This window comes from Ailuropoda melanoleuca, chromosome 14 (genome assembly GCF_002007445.2).
Source record: "Ailuropoda melanoleuca isolate Jingjing chromosome 14, ASM200744v2, whole genome shotgun sequence".
In the NCBI taxonomy this organism is placed as follows: Eukaryota; Metazoa; Chordata; class Mammalia; order Carnivora; family Ursidae; genus Ailuropoda; species Ailuropoda melanoleuca.
In genome coordinates, this window is record NC_048231.1 from 30,884,363 (window position 1) to 30,902,053 (window position 17,691).

At 52.7% G+C, this 17,691-nt stretch overlaps 1 protein-coding gene across 4 annotated transcripts in view; it reads right to left on the bottom strand.

Annotated features, from left to right (window-relative positions):
- Positions 1-6,970: 6,970 nt before the first annotated feature.
- Positions 6,971-17,691, bottom strand: part of LGMN (legumain) — a 32,675-nt gene continuing 21,954 nt past the window's right edge. For all 4 annotated transcript variants that reach the window (XM_034642338.1, XM_019804447.2, XM_034642339.1 and 1 more), the window contains exons 6-14: positions 16,617-16,692; positions 15,863-15,925; positions 15,004-15,070; positions 14,030-14,148; positions 13,856-13,945; positions 12,711-12,911; positions 10,903-11,073; positions 9,224-9,291; positions 6,971-8,962 (exon numbers count right to left, since the gene is read on the bottom strand). In XM_034642338.1, coding sequence (XP_034498229.1) covers positions 8,920-8,962; positions 9,224-9,291; positions 10,903-11,073; positions 12,711-12,911; positions 13,856-13,945; positions 14,030-14,148; positions 15,004-15,070; positions 15,863-15,925; positions 16,617-16,692 — 898 coding nt within the window. In that variant the 3' untranslated portion in view covers positions 6,971-8,919. The remainder of the gene's footprint in view (positions 8,963-9,223; positions 9,292-10,902; positions 11,074-12,710; positions 12,912-13,855; positions 13,946-14,029; positions 14,149-15,003; positions 15,071-15,862; positions 15,926-16,616; positions 16,693-17,691) is intronic.

A 17,691-nucleotide genomic window follows, 5' to 3' on the forward strand; every position in this document is an offset into this window, starting at 1 on the left:
TCTTGTCTTTTCCTCAAGAGACTAGAGCTCTGCTCAGCCTGCCAGACCCTCCATTAATGCCTAACTCCCTTCCCAGGTGGGCTCAGAAGACCGCCCCCCCCTTTCTGCTGAGGTCCCTGTCTTTTGACAGAATCTGCAGTGTCATCAGCCCCTTGGCCTGCTCGTCTGCTGCCTCCCCACCACCCTTGGTTCTCGTCATTCCCACCTCTGTATCCTTTCAAGAACACTCTCACACCTTCCTGCTTCTGCTGCTTATTCCAGGAATACTGCTCCCTGTAATCATTGCCTGGTCGGACTCCTATTCATCCTTCAAAGCCTATCTCCTCCAGGAAGCCTTCTTTGACTTCCTAGGCTGGCTAGGTAGTGCTTGTACACATTCCCACGGCCACCTGGGCTCATCTCCTCACAAGAGACATCTCATCGAATTGCGGTTGTCTGTTGATACTTCTGCTTTGTCCACCAGATTTGGACTATGCATGTCTGTGTCCTCAGCAGGGATTGAAAACATGTATTTGTGGAGTGCCTGTTAAATGTCAGCACTCTTCGAGGCCCTGGGAAACAGCAGCGAACAAAACAAAGTTCAAATGGAAATGGAACCCCAATGAATGGCAATGAACAGTGTACCCAGGGCAGGGCGGCTGACTTCCCTGAATGGAGCCCCTGGTCATCAACCAGCTCATTCAGCCAGTCAACAAACAGCCGTTGGCCTCTGGTGCCAGGCCAGCCCTGTGTAAGAAAGAGGGATTGCTTCAGGATGCAGCCAGCTGGGAGGGCTTCCCAGGCTGGGGCTTGGTGTACATAGGCAAATAGCCAGAAACTGGGGGTAGCCAGCCATGACCCCGGGTTGCCCGTCCCTCCCCCTCCCCCCATGATGCCGACACTGTCCCCTTCCTAGGCTTCCAGTGCCCCCCACGGCCCTGAGCTGAGCTTGCTCTGTGGTCTGGTACCCCCAGCTATAAGGTGAGTTCCCACTGCCTCCCATAAGCCTGAGACAGATGGGGAAAGTCAGAGGGGCCTTTGCCCAGCTGGAGCCCCCAACTTGGGGCGGGTTTGGGATCCAGACGGTGCATTGGGCTCCAGCCTAGCCCTGGGGTCCCATGTCCCGCTCCCAGGAAGCAGGCAGAAGCAGCCAGAGGGCTGAACTGAGGGCCCACTGTAAGATCAGCACGTGTGTGAGTGTGTGTGTGTGTGTGTGTGTCTTGGGCCTACCATCCTCAGGCCAGTGCAGGGATCCACCCAACAGAGGCCAGAAGGCAGGCCAGGTGGGGCTACCTGCCCCGCCCCCACCCCCATGTCTGGCTGTTTCTCCCCCTGGGGAGGTGTGACAGGACAGTACAGGCCTTCTGGCCTGACCCAGGGCCACAAAACAGGGTATCACCTGTGCTGAGCCCTGGAGGGGAGGGGGGGCTGCTACTGGTGAGCGATTCCCCTGCATTCTTTTATTTAATTGGCAAAACAGTCCTGTGAGGCAGGTGTTTACAGGTGAAGACATCGAGGCTCAGAGAGAGGGGGTGTATTAGCCCGCTAGGGCTGCCGTAACAAAATTCCGCGGACGGGGGAGGGGCTTAAAGAACAAATTTATTTTCCCACAGTTCTGGAGGCTGAAAGTCTGAGAGGGGAGTGTCAGCAGGATTGGTTTCTCCTGGCCTCACAGAGGCTGCCTCTTGCTGTGTCCTCATATGGCCTTTTTTTCTCTCTGCCTCAGCACCCCCAGTGTCTGCTTACTGGACAGCAGTCCTACTAGTTCAGGGCCCCTCCCTTCTGACCTCGTTTAGCCTTAATCCCCTCCTTATAGGCCCCGTCTCCAGATACAGTCACCTGAGTACTCGGGGTTAGGGCTTCGACATAGGAACTTGGGGGGACACGATTTGGTTCATAACAGGGGAGCCTTACCCAGGGTTATGCACCAGTTGGGGGCCAAAATGTGCTTTGAACTCAGGGCTGACCGTCCCCACAATCTAAGGCTCTTTTTTTCCCCGCCCCCCCAGCATCCCAACTGACCTGTTTGTAGAAAAACCAAAGTCAGCTAAGCCTTGCCTGTTTGGCCCCAGCTCTGGGTGACCTTGCCGGAGGCGGCCACGGGGAGCATCACAGGGCTGGCCTGGCAGACAGACCCGAGATGTGGCCAAACCGGCCTGGCTTCTCTGTGGGCCCCGAACAAGGGGTCAGGAGTGCAGGGCTGGGCCTGTGTGCATACGTGTGTGTCCAAGAGTGGCAAGGACAAAGGCTGTGACCTGTGACAGGGGCTCATCGGTGTGCCCTCCCTGGCATTTGTCCCCTCTCCCCTGGGCAGGCTGGCTCCCTCCGCCCTCTGTGTTTACAAGCCTTCAGCCTGAGGCTGGAGCTGGGGCCCGCAGGGCTGAGATGAGGGAAGCCACCAGCTTCCTGCTCCTTCTCCATCCCGTGGCCTACCAGTCCTGCCCATCTAGAAAAATCTCAAACCGGCCCTGTGGGTGCCTGGCCCGTGATGGCCTCACAACACCTGAATGGGGTGTACCCACTTTGCCCTAGCTATGAGCCTGTTTCTGTGGGGGTCACTGGCGACAGGCTTGAGAGGGAGGAGAGGCAGAGAGAGGAGGGGAGAGCTGTATGGGGGCAGCAGAGGCACCCCCGCCAGTCCCCGGCTCGAAGACTCAGCAGCTGTCCAGCTGGGCAGACCAAGGGTGTGCCAGGAAGGCTGCACACGCTGGGGGATGCAGTCACTGGGTACACAGTCCGTGGACGGGATTCTGGGACGGGGCCGCCCCTGCTCGGGGCAGTGTCATCTGTGGGGAGCTGCTGTGGCAGGAAGGCGACATGGAGCAGGGCTCTGGGGGGAAAAGTGCCAACTCACAGCGTGGCTTCCCCTGTCCCCAGCTGTGACGCACTTTGCGGGAAACATTCTTTTCCCAGGAAAGCTCTCCAGGAATCATCTCTTTCAGCCCATGCAGCCTAAGCCTGAGGGGAGCTCTGACATCTGTTTGGCTTCCAAGTGGGAAAACCTGCTCAGCAATCGGGTGGGAAGAGCCTCGGTAGCAGGTGGGAGAGTCAGGCTCCGGACGGACCAGCTGGGAGCCCTAGCGAATCACGGAACACCTCCCCCTCCCCCTCCCCGCTCTTAAAATGGCTGTTTCTACCTCGATTTCCCAGGCTTGTTGCAGGAACCACACAAACTCTCATGTGGGGACAGGTAGGGGAAGCCCCAGACCTTTTTGAAAAGGTAAATTCAGGGCTTGCGCGTTTGGGCAGGGAGGTCACTCACTGCCAAGGTTGCACGGCGAAGGTGATAAGTGGGCTGAAATCCAATCTGGGCTCCCCTCGTCAAGGCTGCTGTCTGGCATGGGATCGTGTCCACCCAGAAGAAGGGACACCTTTTCCAAATCTATATGAAGGTGTTCTACGGTCTGGAAGGAGTACAGGTGAAAGATCTGGGGGGTGCAGAGCCTTGCGCCTATTTTCAGCTGAGTGTGAGCAGCGCGACGACAGTAGTAAACTCGGGATGCTGTGGGGCTGGGGGGAGTGGAGGGTAACCCACTTGGATGAAGCAAGGGGGGCACCCTGGATCCAGGGATGTCTGACCTGGGTCTTGAAGGATAAAGCGTTAGCCAAGAGCAGAAAGGAATAGAATACCTGCAAGACCGCCAGGAGACAGCCCGTGGGGTATTTCTGCGTGTCTGGTGAAGGGTCACCGGCAGCTTCTATTCTGTGTAGGTCTGTGTAGGAGTATCTGAATAGCTTTAGAAGATAGTTTCTCCCTCCCGGGAAGAGGGCAGTTTGTTTTCTTCCTGACCAGGATGATGAAATAATCTCTCTCACCTTCAGGGCAAACGTTGGGCAGGTTTGCTAGCAGCCTGTTTAAAAAGATTCGGATTTTCCTAAACTTGAAGTTCCTCAGCCAAGCCCCAGCCCAGGTTCTGCCTCCCCTCCCCCCCCCACCCTGATCCCCCTGGGCCCACCGCCGCCTCCCGCTCCGGGTCCGTGATGGACGGGGAGCCCCCCAAGCAAATGTGAAGCTGACTCAGCCCGAGTGCCTTGTCTGTGTCCCAGGGGTCTCAGATCTCCTGCCAGCGCCCATGAAGCTGTGGCAGGTGACCTTGTCAGCCTGCGACTGGGGTAAAAATCTTAGGTCCTGGCGGTTCTTGACAAGAGGCTAAAGAAAGTGAAAAGTCTCAGAAAAATGAAATTGAAGCGTGCTGTATGCAGGGTAACCGGTCACTTGAAGGTGGCTTGAAGACTTAGCCTGAGCAAGGGGAAGTGAGAGGTGAGGCCAGGCCAGGAATAGCCCTGGTGGGCAGTTCAAGGAGCCTGGGAAGTCTCCACTCATGTCGAACGGAATTGGCGGGGGTCGGGCAGGAGGCAGGGGTCTACTGAAGCCTGCCGCAGTGACCTAGGGGAGAGGGGGGAGGTCAGAATGGGCAGGGTTCAGGGATGGGCACGGGAAGCCTGAGAAGCATCGAGGGAGTACAGGCAGCAGGCTATGGTGGAGGGTGTGAAGGGCAGGAAGCGTCCCAGGCAGGCTTCCGGATTTTCGTCTTAGACGCGCTGCTGGAGGGATGTGCCATTCGCTGAGATCGAGGGGCACACAGGCTTGAGGGGGACCGGGCAGCCTCAGCTTCGACAGAGCACAGCGGGATGCAGCCCATCAGCTGTGTTTACATCCATGAGTTCAAAATCATCTTTAGAAAGCTTCCTGGGAAAGGTCTTTTTGAGGAAAGGGAACCAATTTAAAAACTAGGTAACTAAGACGACAGGTGGAGTTTTTTTTCCTGCCTTTTCCACCTGAGCTATACCAGGGTTAGCAGGCAAGGGGAAGCGTCTCCTTCTAAAGTCGTTGCAGCTACTAAATGAGAACGGATAGAATTAGAATTCACTAGTTTGCAGTCCCTCGATTCATGGATACGGGCCTTGAGCATCTTTCTGAGTGTAGTCAGAAAGCAGCAAAACTCAGCCAGCACACCTCCTGAGCTGAGAGCACAGCCCACTTCCAACCCTGCCGAGAGGGGCTGACCGGAGTCTGCTCCAGCCTCCGGCCCCAGTGGCTGATCTGTAAAACCCCCGGGGGCAGAGGAACTGCAGTGTGGAGTCAGCAAAGCCCAGCCTGAGAAACCCCACGGGTCAACAGCCCCGGCTCTTCAACAGAAACTGGAAAGAAAAGAGATGGGGAGGAAATCTGCAGGTTACAGGAGCTGAAAAGACGTTACTACTTTTTTAAAAAAATTAAATTCAATTTAAAACACGTGGTGTATCATCAGTTTCAGAGGAAGAGGTCAGCGACTCATCGGTTGCACCTAACACCCAGTGCTCATTGCATCCCGTGCCCTCCCTAAGGCCCGGTCACCCAGTTACGCCATCCCCCCACCCACCCACCCCCTCCAGCAACCCTCTGTTTGTTCCCTATGTCTAGAGTCTCTTACGGTTTTTCTCTTTCACTGATTTCATCTTTATTTTTCCCCTCCCTTCCCCTATGTTCCTGTTTTCTTAAGTTCCACATAGGAGTGAAATCATGGTATTTGTCTCCGACATTTCACTTAGCCTAATACCCTCTAATTCCATCCACGTCACTGCAAATGGCAAGATTTCATTTTTTGATGGCTGAGTAATATTCCAATGTATATAGACCACATCATCTTTATCCATTCATCTGTCGACGGACATCTGAGCTCTTCCCGTAGTTTGGCTATTGTGGACATGGCTGCTATGAACATTGGGGTGCAGGTGCCTCTTCACATCACTGTATCCTTTGGGTAAATGCCCAGTAGTACAATTGCTGGGTCGGGTAGGTGTTTTTAACTTTTTGAGGAACCTCCATACCGTTTTCAAGAGTGGCCGCACCAGCTTGCATTCCCACCAGCATAGTAAGAGGGCTCCCTTCTCCACATCCTCGCCAACACCTGTTGTTTCCTGAGTTAATTTTAGTCCTTCTGACAGGTGTGTGATTTTATTGTGGTTTTGATTTGTATTTCCCTGATGCCGGGCGATGGGGAGCATTTTTTCATGTGAAAGACATTACTGTTTTTGTTAAGTGGGCAACAGTGAACCGGCGTGCAGGGATACGCATGTGACAAAGCCACGAAGAACACAGGCAGAGTGGGTGTGGCGGCAGCGGGCAGGGCTGTGCCTCAGATGGAGCAGGAGGGGTTTCTGGGTGGCTGGTGTAGTTAGTTTTAGGTGTCAGGGCACAGTGAGCCATGGTGCTGATATCTGGCCGAATAGGACTCCGGATGTTGTTGTGAAGGTGTTCTTTGGATGGGTTAACATGGAAGTTGGTGGACTTTGAGTAAAGCCGGTCATCCTCTGTAACGTGGGTGGGCCTCATCCCATCAGTTGAAGGCCTTTGTAGAGCAAAGTCTGACCTCGGAGCAAGAAGGAATTCTACCAGCAGACAGGTTTTGTACTTGAACCGTAACTGCCCCCCGCCCCGGGTCTCCAGTATGCAGACTTCAGCCTTAACGAAGCCTCCACGGTTATGTGAATCAATTCTTTAAGATAAATCTCTCTAAACATAGATATGTACACAGGCTATTGGTTGTTTCTGTGGGGAACCTTGAACTAAATAGCTGGTAAAGTTCTAATTCTTGACGTTGGTGACGGTCAATATTGGTGACAACATTTTTTTGTATGGTTTCCTGTTTTTATAATGAAAAGGTAAAAAAATAAAGTATCATTTGCATATAAGTATGTTAATGTAGAGAAAGGGGGTTCCCAATGAAAACCAGATTGATATTTGGGATTTATGGGGAGGAGAAGGGACGGCCACGTTTTGCTCTGAATATTTTTATTTGTGAATTTTTTTATTGTGTGAAGACATGTCTGTACATTTTGGATAGAATTACAGAAAAAAAAATGCTGGTCCTAGTTGTGACATGCATGGAAAGATCAATCTGATTGGAAATTGAACAGAAAAGGCCTTAATAGGAGGGACAGAGAGCCCATTTTCTACTGGGGGCCTGTTGGAACCACAGGAGGAAAAGAAAAGCCAGGGCACTGTGACTTAGGAAATCGTCATTTATTTGAGAAACAAAACATAGCTGCTCTCAACTTTTAGAACCACGAATATACGAGCTTCTGTGTTTATTGGATAGGTAGGTAAGTATACTTTCATTCTACAGAGGGGACCCAGAGAAGCAGCATCACACGGGTCGTTAACAATTCATAATAGAGGAACAGAGCTTCTTACCACCTGCATCTTGGCCTCCTAAAGACTTCCTTTAACAATCTCCTTTCAGTGCCTGCTTTTCTATGATCATCAGCCAGCCCTCAGGTTCGCCCATCGCTGAACATTAGTGATAACTCACTGCAGGCTTCTTGTCCTTGTCATCCAAAACCCTAGAGCGCCCCCCAATCTCTAGGACAGTGAGATTTCTCTTCCCTGAAGTCATGTGATTACCCGGAGGCCCACCTCACTGAGAAAAGATAAACTGTGATGAAAAGTGGCCCCGTTAGAAACCGACGTTATCACCTGGAATTTGTCACAGACGTAACCCCACTGGCCAGTGTCCCAACTTTAGTCCTTAACTCCAAACTTCACAGGCATCGATCTCTGCTACAAAGACACGTTTCACGACGTAAAGACAGGTGGTCATCAGGGTGGGCGCGTCGGTGCTGTCACCTGCGCTCTCTGCGGCTATGCATCTATCTAAACCGCATCGGGCGCTCTGGCTTATTTTTAAAAGCAGCAGCACTGAAATGTAAGGAGCAAACCACGTAACTCCACTTAACGTGTACAATTCGGTGGCTTATGGTATATTCAGGATTGTGTGAGCATTGCCACAATCCGTTTCAGAACATTCAGTCACCCCAAAAGATCTGCGTACCCACCAGCCATCACTGCTTCCCCATTTCCCGCTCTCCCCGCGGCCTGGCGCCCTCAGCCACTTCCCGTCTCTATAATAGACGGGCTTATTCTGACATCGGCTGTAAATGGAATCGTAGAATGCGTGGTCTTCTGTGACTGGTGACTTGGCTGAACACCATAACAGGCATCAGCGCTTCGTTCCTCTTTATTTCTCTAGGATATTCCACTGCATGGATATAGCTGGCGTTACTGACACGTCCTTAGGAAGCCCCTTGTGAGTACCTCCCTGTGTGGGGCGCTGGGCCGAGGGTAACAGTCAGCAGGCAGCCTCTGCTCCCCCAGGAGCTGAGACACCCCCTCCCCATCTGGGAAAGGCAGACCTGACACTAGCCGTGACCGGTGCAAAACAAGGCGGACAGACGGGGGAGAGGGCTTTCCAAGGGAGGGGACAGGAGGAAGCTGAAGAAGGTTCAAGGGCAAAGTGGCACTTCAGACACACCCCAAGAAACTATCCCATGAAGGGAAGGGCACTCTGGGGCGAGAGGACCAGCAGGTTGCAAAGGCACGGAAGGCTGCGAAGTCCAGGAGCACGGGGTGGGGGGGCTGCGGCCAGTAGCATCGGGCGCTAAGTCAGGGGCCTGAAATTAATGCTCGGGGTCAGTGATAAATCTTTTTTATTTTTTAAGCCTTGCCCACTGTTGATAAATAAGATACAAAAACAATAAAAAAAATCATGGTATTTCCTAAAAAGAGTTTTCCATTTGGGGCTTCCATCCCTCTTCGGTAAGGTCACTCTGAAGACTCCAGACAGAGGTTCCGGCTTCCGACTTCTCAGAGCCCGTGAACTTCCTGCTCCTGAAAACGAAGGAGCCCGAAAACCTCCTCGAGAAGCAAATATACCTTTCTCAACACGGAGCTTTACCCAGGCCAACGTGTAGTTTTATTGGAACGGTACAGGACCTGCAGGAGGCCGGGGAAGGGCCCGGAGGGTGGGTGGCCCGGGGTGGCCCGACCGCATTCCCCCAGGAGCCCCTGGTGGAGCCCCCGGGGGCGGCCTCCATCCCGCTCCACCTCTTCAACTGGGGTGAGCACACATCGTGGGGGGACGGTGTTCACACGTGGAGAAGCATCAGGAAGGCGGTCTTTCAGTAGTAATGAAGGCACACCTTGTCCATGGCCAACTGTATCCTGTGAGAAGCAGGACGAAGAAGTTGTGACGCGTGTCACATCTGAAGAAATGACCCCAAACCCAATCCAACCCGGAACAGGTCATCCTTGAGGACAGACCCGCCTGATAGGGATCATGGAAGACGCATCCAGCTGAATTCCTCCACCGTGAGACAGAGCCGCTGGCAGGAGGAAAGCTGTCCTCCGGCAGAAAAGGCTAGAAATGCCGCTCCCGCCCACCTGAAAAAGGACACCGAGTCTGCAGGCCGAGTGTGCATTTACCTGTCAATCGGATAAGGTTTCTCACAAAGGTTGACCAGCACGTACAAATGTCTCAGAGCGTACTCGTACTAGACGCAAACAAACAAACCAAAAAAGACAGTCAGGTGCCGTCATCTCACCATGCTATCAACTCCGGACTCAGGAATCCTGCTTCTGTGGTTACAGGGGTAAAGCACCTTGACCTGTGGTCCTTGACCTTTTTTTGGCTCACGGATTCCCCCTCCCCACTTTTCAGTAATCGGGTGAGATGTATGGGCTCTCTCCCGTGAGAAAGGCCCCTAGGCCAGGGGGCTGGCAAGCATCCTAGAGCTTGTCGGTGCCAGCTCAGGCCTCCTGACTGAGGGCCGCTGTGCCCCTGCTTCCCTCTCTTACCTAGGACCCCCTGGCTTCTGACTCTCGGAACCTCATTCTGGGAGGGACACAGGGAGGAGAGACGGACAGGAAGTGGATGCCAAATCGGATGGCCCCACATAAAGACCGAGATAACCGGTAATGTCTATCTTGCAAAATCTTCAGGGGAGTGTGAGAACTCTCAGGGGGAAGAAGGAAGAGATTTCACTTTGTGTGACTCCAGAGGGCAAAGAGTTTACACCGGAAGACAAAGCATTGATTAAATAAGGGGGACGTTTTTCATTATCAAGTAAGAAAAGCACTTTCCTTACAAAGTTAAATAAAAGAAAAAACACAATCGAGAGCTTCCAAAATAATGGAGAGCCACCTTCGAAGCGCCCAGTACCCCATCTTTGGAAGTACTCAAGCATGACCAGGAGTGCACACCACGGCCCAACAGAGCTTTCTACAATGATGGAAATGTTCTATGAAATTCTCCAATTCGGTAGCCGCTGGCCACACGTGGCTACTGAGCACTCAAACTGCGGCTGGTGCGGCTGAGAAATGGAGCTTCACGTTGTATTTCATTTGGATTGATCTAATTGACTTAAATTTGAATTCAAGCAGCCCTTCGAGGCCAGTAACTACAGCAGGGAAGAGCATGGCTCTCAAGCAGAGCTGGCAAACTTCTGAGAAGGGCCGGACAGAAAATATTTTTGGCTTTGCAGGCTGCATGAACTACTCAATTCTGCTGGAGTGTAAAAGCAGCCATAGAAACTGTGCCACAATCAGAGCACGGCTGTGTTCCGGTAAAACTATTTCTAAAAACAGGCTGTGGGCAGGATCTGGCCTGGGGGCCGGTTTGCTGACCCCTTCCCTAGAAGGGTCCTGGCATCACACGGGGTTGACCGGAGACACCGTCCAAACTGACATTCTCCCAGGGCCTGACTTCAACAGTAAATCTTGGGGAGGGGTCAGAAGAGACTGGGGTGAGGGATGGGGTGTGGCAGGGAGACAGCAAAAGTGGGAGAGAAGGAACACCCCCCCGTCAGTCAAATATCAGGGGGGAGTTGAGTCATGACTGGCCAACCCCTACCCACTGGACAACGGAGTGTGTCTAGGGCCAGGACTCCTGGTCAGTGAATTTGGCTGACCCTCCCACTGTCCCCATCAAAGGCCTCTGAGTGAGTCTACTGGTTCCTGAGCCTGTTGGAACCTTCTACCAGGCCATGCACCTCATGTGATTTCCAGTGGCCAATATTAATTTAGCTTTGGGGGTTTAAGATACAGGGAAGGGCTCTGTGGGCCCAGGGAAGGCGGCGTGCGGCGGCCAGCGGCCCCGGCCTTACCGTGGAGGAGTGCCAGTTGAAGCAGTGCGTGCGGAAGTGTGACACGGCTGCCTGGTAGCAGTCATGCGCCCTGAGCTCGGCTCTCCCGGCCAGCAGCCCCTCCGCCTCAGCATCTGAGCTCGCGAGCAAGGAGACGATCTTTTGCACTGACTTCTGGATGACGTGTCTAGCCTGTGGGGACACACATCTTTTCAAAATGTACCTTATTTCATGCAATCTCCCTCGGAACCTGGGTCCGTTAGAAGCTCGTTCAAAGTTATCTCTTCACGCAGCTTCTAACCCAGTATGTTAAATAGATGCCAACAGGGGCACCTGGGTGGCTCAGGCGGTGAAGCGTCTGCCTTCGGCTCAGGTCATGGTCCCGGGGTCCTGGGATCGAGCCCCGCATTGGGCTCCTTGCTCAGTGGGGAGTCTGCTTCTCCCTCTGCCCCTCCCCCTGCTTTCTTTCTCCTGCTCTAATAAAATCTTTAAACAAATAAAATAAAATGAAATAAAATAGATGCCAACAGAGGCATTCTGCAGGAGGCAAGAAATGTGCGTTTGTGAGACTTCTGTAACAGCCAGCAACCTCTAGAACTACCCTGCCTTTTCGGGGTCTTCTGACACGATGGAAGAATTTAAATCTAACCACTGAAGAGCAGGCATGGCCCACTCTGAGAAAAGGGGTGGGTGTAGAAATTGTGCCCCAAATAGATTGTTGTCCGAATGGTGCTGTGTGTTCCTGGGCACCTTTGCCTATCTATTCCAAAAACCAACAGAAAGAGGGGCACAGAGGGGGGCATTGTCTCCTTCTCAAATGATGAATAAAAAAATACCTCACCACCAAACGGGTTCATTACTGTTGTTTCTAAATCGGTTAATATTTTAAAAATCTCGGTGCTCATTTCTAATGCAGCAAATATCACTATACCACATAAACAAGAGTGCTTTGGAATCAAAATTTTAGTAGGAATGTAAAGAGTCCCCCACCAACAAGTAGGAGGACCTCTGTATTACACGGAGACCAGCAAAAAATATAGCAGATGTGGGGCACTAACCGTCAGGATCATTAGAGACAGGAATTTAAACCGGATCACAGAGCTATGTTATCTTTCCTAGAAACACAGGCCGTACTCCTGAATGCCCACGTGCTGTGCTGGTGAGGCTGACGCGTCACCATGGAGCTGGCTCCGCTGAAGGAAACCGCCCCGCCCGGCAGCCAGCGACTGCTGCTCTCCGGGTGCTTCCAGACGCACGGCTAGCGCTGGAAACGCGATTCTGCCAGTTCCAAACAATCGGATGAGCTACTGAAAACAAACTCGATCATCGTAAAAGATTGCTCAAACATTTTAAGGAAGAATTTTACGCTACGACTACGATTTCCTAAGGCAGCAGAAACTTCGCGCGTTGCATTTTTTTTTTAAACTGTGATTAGCTAATAACTCACCAAGTGGCAATATTAAAATGTTTTCTAAGCAACCAAGTATAAAAGAGGGCAATGCCCACAAGCCACGACTCGTTGGCAGCATACAAGAGAAAGATGGCCCCAGTCCTCCACTGCCAGCTACCGGAGAGGTCAAGGTCAGCTGACTAATGGGGAATGAGGACAGCCGGGGCTCTGCTCACTCACTTCTCTGTTACAGGGAGCACAAAGGCTAGTCTCCTTTCCCACAGACTTCCATGTGGCAGGAGGAAGGGTGGCCCCGGAGTGCTGTCACCGAGCCCCAAGCGATGCCGGGTAACCACCAGGAGGCAGAGACCAAGGTCACGTGTGCGGCCCGGTGAGGCTGGGGTCCGTAGCGGGAAATGGTCCTCGAACCACTACTTACATCCAGATGCCTGTGGATCTGCTCCACGAGACTCCTGGACTCCTGCAGATCATTGGTACTCATCAGCTTCCTTTTCAGGATGGTGAGGGGCACCTCAGGACTCGGGGTGAGGTCAAGGTGTTTGACCGGAGGCAGGGAGATCGGAGAGCTGGCTTTGTGTTTCATCCCCTGAAACTGCATCACTTTCATGGTGGAGATGGACTGAGAAGAGAGCGAGAGAGCCAGCGTGAGTGGCAGACGTGCCAGACGTGTCCAAGGTCCTGCCTCTCTGTGGGAGGCTCACAGTTCACGCCACACGTGGTTTCAGGACCCCTGAAGGGCCACAGGCGCAGCCTAGAAACACGTGCCTGACCCTCAGCAGGGGGCAAGAAAACACACCCAAGGGCCTGAAATCCACCAATGATGAACTTCAAAAATACCTGGCTTCCTTTGCAGGAGAACTGCTAATTCTGCCATGTATGAAAGGCAATCACTGCTCCCCAGTCATGTAGAGCTTGGCCCAGTGTCATTTCAGCCAGAGGCGACCCTGGTTTGTGCTGCTCTCCCCAAGCTCACCTGCCGGTCCCCAGGGCCCGGGAGCAGGAAGGCGTAAAGCACAGGTTAGAGCTGAGGTCTGGGTCCACTAAGCGGGACAGAGCTAAAGCCACAGAGGGGCTGGGGACAGTGAGAGCCAAACACGCATGTCAGCTAGGCTCTGTCTGCCTGCACAGGTCACTCCAGACTGGACCCCAATTGGAAAAGAAGTGCTACAAGCGATCCTGTTCTTAAACCAGGCAACAACTGAGGCACCTGGGTGGCTCAGTCAGTTAAGCATCTTCTGTCGTCTCAGGTCATGATCCCGGAGTCCTGGGATCGAGCCCCGCATCGGGCTCCCTGCTCAGCGGGGAGTCTGCTTCTGCCTCGGACCCTCCCCCCTCTTGTGCTCTCTCTTCCTCTCAAATAAATAAAACCTAAAAAAATACAAAGTAAACTAACCAATAATAATCTAAAAAGTTCTAAAATAAAAAATTAAAAACACACAAATATATATCAACACAAAATGTTTGGAAAAGATCCAGCATAGCTCTTCAACCGAGACCAGGAATGGCCAGGGCGGAAGACGCAGAGAGACTGCCATCCGCGGGAGCCTGGGCCGCCCTCCGCACCTTGTTCCCATACTGCATGACATGGCTGGTGTTGGTGTGGGACTTCACCAGCTGGTACTGCTTGTGGAGGGTCTCTTTGGTCAAATCCTCCTGCAAAGACGAAAACATGGAAGTTCTCTGACCATGAGCGCTGACGGCTGGGCCTCAGCGGCACAACCGGACCCGAGGGCTCACCACATCTGAGTCCTCCATCCAGTTGACACTGTACCAGTCCCCTAGGTACGTGGACCTCTTCTCATCATAGTAACAGGCATAGGACGACTCCGTGGGGTTGGCAGCGGTGGTCGCATAAACTAGGAGGGATTCAAGACATCCAGCCATCACACTCTGTGCTTGGCTGTGGGTCCCACGGGCAGCGTGAGCTGTCCCCTCTTCCCTGGTGCAATCAAAGCTCCCGGCACGGGGAGGGCACGATGGCATAACTACACCTAGCCCTGTGCATTCGGTTACAGTAACCGTCTAGAACTAAACATGGACGGAAGAGAAGCTGATTGAAAGACACTTTCTGCAGTAAGAAGCAAGCACGCATGTTCATCAGGATGTCAAGCTATTGCAGAATAACGCTGGAAGATTTTAATAGCTCTGGAAACTCGAAGAACGTGTATCTAATTTCATTTCCAGAGAAAGTTACCATCTACTGAATGAACACTTTGAACATACATAATAGCTACCGTTTACTATCTAGCTGCTATGGGCTCAAAATCGGCCTGGGCAAATGTTAGCGCTTAAAATGCACCTCTCCCCACAGACAGGCACTGTCTTTATCCCCATTTTACAGATGGGATAACAGAGGGTCCAAGAGGGTAAATCAACTGCCTAAGATCGGACAGCCAGCAAGCAACGCATCACAAAGGACCAAAGCTGGTCCCAAGACTACGTGACCCCGGACTTAAGTAGATTCACCAAAACCTGGAAGGAGCGTGAGGGTCCCATCAGATTCTTTACTCCTGGAGCACTAATATTGGAGAGAAGTCCAGAGCACCCACAGGTAAGTCCTCTCCCCCACTCTGTGCACCGGGCTGCCCCAGGTCCCTACTTATATAGACCACTTGGTTCTTCACATCGGCAGAATCGGAGAATGACCCACGGCACCGCCCAGCAACCCGCTCAGCCCGCCTGGCTCAGAGGCCAGTGCTCCCACCACCTACCGTTGATGTCGGCGGGCAGGTGCCTCATCATGGACCCGGACTCGCACGCCTCAATGTAAAAGACCATCTGCAGGCACACGAGACAGGGGACCTCACACCCTGGCCAGGCACAGACCGCACATACGTCACTCGGCTCTGCCCGCTCTCCTCAGCCCTTCTTGAGGGTCTTTTACTCTTGCTTCTGGGAGAGATCTCTGCTGGGAGAGGCGGCTGCCGGAGGCTACAGAAGCTGCTGTCCTACAAGCCAGAAGGACTCCGATCTAGTCATCGCTAACCCACACTAAAATGATCTATTCGTAGCTGAAATCATGCAGGGCAAACTGTGCCGCAGATACTGCGAAGGAGAACCGTTTCGCGTCCAGCACAGGGACAGAGTGTGGCAGGCCAGCTTCCACATTTCTATCCCGTACGTGCTCGGGCCACTCAATTAGTACAAAGGCTGCCCCAGGGGCGGGCAAGGGCCAAAGTGAAATACGATGACGGTATCTCCGTCCCCAGCTGCTCCCACACTGCAGTCAGTGCCGAGAACAGAGGTCTTCGGAGCGTGGCACCTAGAATCAAGAGTGTCGGTGTCTGCTCAGAAAGGCAACTTCTCAGCCTCTCCCCAGGCCTCTGAGTCAAACTCTGGAGGTGGGGTCCACACCACGGTTTAACAAGAGCTCTAGTGATTCTGAGCTGATGGCTAAACCCCTAGAATCACTCAAGGTGAGTCCTGGAAAATCACTGGTCAAGACTGATCACAGGGACACTCTCCAGAAAACAGCCATCTGGAGTTGGGGCGGTCACGGGGCAGTAGACTCTGCGTCTCCTGCCTTCCTCACACTCCTCCCTGCCAGGCCACCCCAAGTGCTGACAGTACCTTTTGGTACATCTTGTGTTCGTACATGTAATGGATGGTTTCATTCAGGTCCTTCACGTGAAGCTGAAAGGTAAGGATACGGACATTCAGACCAGCATATCAAGAGAAACCATTTGCTAGATCCTAATAAAGCCTTAATGCTGCTTTGTAAATTCTTATTTACTGGCCCTTAGAAAGAATCACGGTGACCAGCATTATCCCAAAGCGGCATCTCGCGTGTTTTACGCAAATATTTAAAAGGGGAAAGAGAAGGTGCTTTCTCATTCATGGCTTTGTCTGGAGCATTCAGAGACTGTTCTGTTACTGCCTCGAGGGCACGTACCCAAGTCTGGAGACAGTTTACTGAGGCTGGGATATGAACAGAAGTGGAGGCAAAACCTGAGATGCTTCCGGATAGATTTCAGGCTGCTAAGCGTGGTCCCTATACTCGCCCACCACACACAGAAACCAGCCCTGGTAGTTCATTAGAAATACACATCACAGTCTGACAGTCTCCTACTTTGTCCTCACAATGTTAAGAAAAACTGGGGCGCCTGGGTGGCTCAGTTGGTTAAGCGTCTGCTTTCGGTTAGGGTCGTGATCCCAGGGTCCTGGGATCGGAGCCCCACGTCGGGCTCCCTGCTCAGCGGGGAGTCTGCTTCTCCCTCTGCCTCTGCCTGCCACTTCCCCTGCTTGTGCCTGTGCTCTCTGTCAAATAAGTAAATAAATAATGTTAAAAACAGAAACACAAAAAGCAATGTTAAGGAACACTCACGTCATCATTTGGGAACGCCAATATGCCAGTAGCTCCATGATCAGTGAAGTAAATGAACACGTGATCCCGGGGGCCACTGCCAAGAGAGGGTGACAGATAAGGAGAGTCAAAGTTGACCAGTTCCTATTCCCATTTCCATTTCTCTGAAAAGTTGCTGCTATCGAAAAGCAAGGAAAGGCTCGAAGGCTACAGTTTCCCAACCAGGCACAAAGAGGAACACAGGGCCTGCTGTTGGTCTTTGCCCTCCGCTCCCGCTGAGGGTTACCTTGAGCCACAAGGCACATCGAGAGCTTCAAAGCTCTGAATTATGGCCGGGTAGGAGGGGACATCTGCTGGGTAGTTAGTCATATGGACCAGGTGTGATTCAAATAGTGGGGTCCTTTGGTAATCGAGTCTCATGCCAGCAGCCACACTCTCCAACCAGATCTCTCCAAAATGAGGAAGGAAGCCAGGACACAGAGGAACACAGTCCTTCAGCTCAGACTTCTTCCCTTCCAGGTCCCTCAGCCTGCACACCGTCTGCCCACCATCTACCCTGCCCACCTGCCCACACGCTTCCTCATGCCTGCCCCTCCCCTCCAGCCGGAGAGGAAAGCCCCATTTGCCAAGTGTCTCAGGCAGTCTGAAGGCATGGTACCGGTATCCAAGCTCCTGCCATCACCTAGAGTGCTCCATGAAGAGACGTCAAACATCGCTAACCCACAGGCAGCGGTGAGTGGTGGGGCTGGTTTTCCCCAGTACAAAGGTTAGCACTGTGCGTGTGAATGTGTTCCTCTCCCCACTGGGCTGACCTCGAACACGGCACGGAACTGGCAGGCCAGACCCTCCCACCTGACCAGCTATGGGACTCCATGCCTGTCTCGGTGTATCCCACCGTGGACAGCAAAGAGCAGTGCATTTAAGTGACGGGGAACATTTCATTAATAATAATGAAGGACCCTGGCTCCTCGGGTGAATTCCGGACAGAAATGGGCTCCCCAAAAAAGCCACCAACTCTGTGCAGCCTGTCTTAAGTCAGGACGAAGCTCCCGGCTGTCACTTCTCAGCGGGAAACAGGACAACAGTAAAGAACACC